This window comes from Zeus faber, assembly GCF_960531495.2.
Source record: "Zeus faber genome assembly, chromosome: 9".
NCBI classification, from domain to species: Eukaryota; Metazoa; Chordata; class Actinopteri; order Zeiformes; family Zeidae; genus Zeus; species Zeus faber.
Window position 1 is genome coordinate 30,844,730 of NC_137197.1, and position 4,541 is coordinate 30,849,270.

Consider the following 4,541-nt stretch of genomic DNA (forward strand, 5'->3'; position numbering starts at 1 on the left):
ATTTACACACAAGGTAGCTTTTGCCTTATTTTCAGAGCATGTAGAGCATGGCTTGCTAGGGAATTCAAATGTAATCTGAGAGCGTCAGACATTGGGGTTGATGTTTAAAAAAGGCCTTGGCTATTCCTTGGCTTTATGTTGTTTACTCTCCTCTCTTTGCGCTGTTTGAGGGAAAACTACACATCCTTATAACTCACATTTTTTTTCCATAAGAAAAATTGCACACAGCAATCCAAGGTTAAAGTAATTATGGCTTTTCCCTGTCTATGTTTCTACATCCTCTCTCTCTCTCTCTCCCCTCTCTCTGTTTCTCTATACCTTTATCTCCCCTGATCTCTGATATGGCCTTATGAGTTTAACGACAAAATGAACTTTTTAGATCATTTCATTTTGTTGGCCATGTTGACTGGACTTCAGAGAAAATCCCTTTGAGTAAACTGAATCAGGATAGGCCAAGAATACCTAGACGTGGAATACAACTAGCGCACTTTCAAAACTGTCTAGGCTGCTGTATGCCTGAGGTGATGGGAGTGCGAGAGGGGGTTATGTGTGGGCCGCACAGAAATGACATGACAACTGCACTGAATGTAAATAAAAGAGTTAAGTGTGGGTAATTCAATCTGGCAAGCATGGCTGTCTCCCAGTCTGGAGCTAAGCTTACAAATCATGGCTCTATATCATTTTTTTAAGAAAATCCTCATACAAAACATGGAGGGAAACAAGATATATGTCAGTGGATGGAAAATGCATTGCTTTTAAACGAACAGACAGGATTTAAAAGTTATAGGATAACATTCAATCTAAAGCACATAACAATATATATGAGCAACATAAATACTTTTTTGTGGCATTTTTAGAAAGAACTTAGCACTCACCAGTCTCTTCATCAATGGCAAATCTACCCAAACCGCTCCCGTCACGGATGGAGTACTGGATTTCCCCATCCCTACCATCATCATCATCATGGGCAGTGACCTGGAGCACAGTGGTTCCGATCCGCGCATTCTCCTTCACTGACCCAGTTAAAGCAAATTGTGAGAAGTAAGGGGCGTATAGATTCTCATTGACATCCCCAACCTCCAACTCCACAGAGGTGACAGAGAGGAGAGAAACGGGCCTGCCTTTGTCCTTGGCCCTCACAGTCAGATTATAGAACTGCTGAGTCTCATAGTCCAGCTCCTTCGTCAGCCGTATGGCCCCACTGGCTTTGTCCACTTCAAACCTCCCATTGTAGTCGTTAGCTAGAGAGTAGCGGACTTGACCCCCCAGCCCCAGATCCGGGTCCTGAGTTTCCAGCCAGGCCACGACGGTTCCGACCGGGAGGTCCTCCAATGCCCTGGCATTGTACACACTAGGTATGAACACCGGGGGGCAGTCGTTGACGTCCTCCAAAGTGATCCTCAGTGAGGTAACCGAGAATTTCTGGGTCCCTTTTATTGCCTTATCTCTGGCCTCGATTTTCAGGTTGAATGCAGAAACAAACTCTCTGTCCAATTGGCCTGCCACGTATACTATGCCATTGGTGCTGTTGATGCCAAACTGCGTGGTGCTGGTCAGAACAGAATAGAAAAGTTCTCCGTTAGGCCCTGTGTCTTTGTCAGTGGCCTCCACCTGAATCACGTCGGTGCCTATGGCTGTATTTTCAGGGATGACAGTTCTGTAGCCACCGTCTTGCAAAAACTGGGGTGCATTATCATTGGAATCCTCTATGTAGACTGTGAGTAGACGCCAGGCACTTTTCTGTGGCAGACCAAGATCATAAATTGTAAAGTTGAGGAGGTAACGATCTCTCTTCTCTCTGTCCATGGGTAAAAAGACTCGAATCAGGCCTGTCTCCATGTTAATAGAAAAACAGCTGTCGGTATTTCCATCTGAAATGGAGTACAGAATCTGACCATTGAAGCCTGTGTCTCCATCATAGGCATCAACCTTGAAAACACTGGAGCCAACTTTCAAGTCTTCCTGCACAGCGATATCCGTGGGGAAGGTCTTGTCAAACTGTGGGGTTTGCCGATTGACTGAAAAAAGGTCTATAAAGCCTTCTTCAGTGTTGGGCTTGGTGCTGACTTTAGACTTCTTGAGTAGCTTTTCTGCTAACTTTTGGGCTACCTTGGTCTCCTTGCAATTGAAACTTTTTGGCAGAGATTTTCCATGCACAATGGAGATGTTTACGAACATGGGATCTGAAAAGTTCTCACCATCTGTTGCAGTTATTTTAAGGTTAAAGACTCCATTCTTTGGACTAGCAGTGGCAAGGGGTCGCCTCAGGGTCAAGACACCCGAATCAGGATTGAGATGAAAGAAACCCCACTCATTTCCTGAAAGAATCTTATACTTCACAAGCTCCAACTCATCTACATCTATGGCAGACATTGTGGTAATCACTTCATCCACAGGGAACTCCCGAGAGATCACCCCCTGGCATGCTACCTTCTCAAACAAGGGCTGGTTGTCGTTCATATTCTCCAAGTGGATTGTTATGTTGACCTCGCTCTCTCGCCTGTAGGGGGATCCCCAGTCAGATGCCCTGACAGCAAACACATAGCTTTCTGTGGAGGATTCAAAGTCAAGTTCCTTAGTGGTGCTAATGATGCCAGTAAACTGGTTGATTTCGAAGGGGAGAGGCTGGAGACTAGAAATGCTGTAGGTTATGTATCCGTTTTCTCCTCTGTCATTGTCTGCTGCAGAAACTGTGAGCACGTTGGCGCCAATCGATACGCTTTCATTGACAAACACCTCATAAGATGACTGAGCGAATGTTGGCATGTTGTCATTTGCATCCTCAATGGTGACTCGAACGTTAACCCTGAGCTCACTATCTACCTCTAACACCTCAAGATTAAAGAAGTCCTGAGGCACCTGTGTAAACCAGCATGCAGTGGAGATTACACCTGTCAGCATGTTCATTTGGAAGTGGACAGAATCTGCTGATGGAGTCAGGATATATTCTGCATCGTCAGGCTCTGGGCTGATTTTAACTGCTCCTACAATTGTGCCTGGAGGTGAAATTTCATTTAGACTAATTTCATAAGACTCCTGCTCAAATTTAACTTCTACCGCCTGAAGTTTCTTCACTGTGAGGTGAACAACCTTGACTGCAGAAAACTTCTGCGGAGTCCCCCTGTCTTTAGCCTGGAGGGTGAGATTAACGCCATGAGGGCTATTCTCCCACTCTAGTGCTTCGGAGGCCTTTATTGAAAATTCATTTCCTTCTGATCTCTTGAAGAAAAACTGTTCTGAGGGGTCTCCTGCCACAATGACCACTGAATCAATTTCACCATTTAATCCCTCATCTGGGTCGTCCACTGTGACCACAGCATATACAGGATCCTTATCTAGCAATGAGGGCACATGCGTGACCACTTTCATGACCGGGATATGCTCATTGAAACGCTCCACATGAACAAACAGCTTGGCTGTGCTGCTCACGCCGTTGTTGCCATACAGCTTCATCCCGCGGTCCACTGCCAGTATTTCCAGGTCGTAGCGGTTCTGCTCATCTACGTTAAGCTTCCCGCTGAGGGAAACAACTCCACTTGTTGGATGCACTGCAAACAGCTCCATTTTCTCCTTGAAGAAATAGTAAAACTCCCCATTGGAGCCTATGTCAGCATCGGTGGCAGTAACTTGTGCTATGCTAGTCCTGAGAGGCGTGCTCTCCACAATGGTAACAGAGTAAGTGGTAGGCGAGAACAAGGGTCGGAGGTCATTCATATCCAAGACCTGAATGCTGACTTTGGTCCAGGTCTCCAAAAGGGCCTCACCCTTGACTGAGGCTTTCACTGTTAAAACGTAATTATCCTGGATCTCTCGGTTCAAGATGGCCGCGTTGCCGCCTTTAGTCCTTACGCGCAGGAAGCAGAAGTCACCCAGCACATACTCCTCTGCCTTGAAGAACCCTTCATCGTCCCCCGAAGTAATTCTGTAGCGGATCTCCCAGGAGCGCAGTGCCAGGCGGATGCCCATTTTAACTTTACTGTTGGCATAGGTGCGTGCCGCCGAATTCTCGTACATGGTGGCGTGGTAGACAGCCCGTGTGAAGCTGAAGTCGGGTCCATCCTGGGATGGCCCTTGGATATCCTGGCAGTGGCAGAGGGGTGGATGGTAGAGTAGCAGCAGTAGCAGGGCCAGGGGGAGAAGAGGGGCACGCACGCCTGCCCACTGGCCCATTTTCACATCCATCCCATTATCACTCTTCCAGCCTGCAAGAAAAGACAGAAAGAAGGAGGAGAGAAAAATGTTAACCACAAGGTGCGGACCAATATTGGAATTGGGTGGCAGTGTTTACAGTAAAAAAAAGCCAATTCGCCTATCCACCATTTGAACCTTGACCTCTCTATCCCTACAGACTACTAATTGTCCATTGGCTCGCAAATATTGATTGGATAATGGAAAGGGGGGGGGGGGGGTGATGGAACACACAGTAACCTGGCAACCAAGCAGAGGGATGACATCACTGCCTAGCTTGGACTCTATGGACACTGACAGTCAATTGCAAGTTTCAGAAAAACCAGAGGTGGTTTCGGCAGGAACAAAATAAT

General features: G+C 46.7%; 1 protein-coding gene across 1 annotated transcript in view; it reads right to left on the reverse strand.

Annotated features, from left to right (window-relative positions):
* The window catches only part of fat3a (FAT atypical cadherin 3a), a gene marked incomplete at both ends in the record, with an annotated part of 159,113 nt that extends 154,931 nt beyond the window's left edge, over window positions 1–4,182 (reverse strand). The window contains one exon of the mRNA XM_080007052.1: window positions 876–4,182. Within this exon, the coding sequence (XP_079863178.1) occupies window positions 876–4,182 (3,307 nt within the window). The remainder of the gene's footprint in view (window positions 1–875) is intronic.
* Window positions 4,183–4,541: the final 359 nt, after the last annotated feature.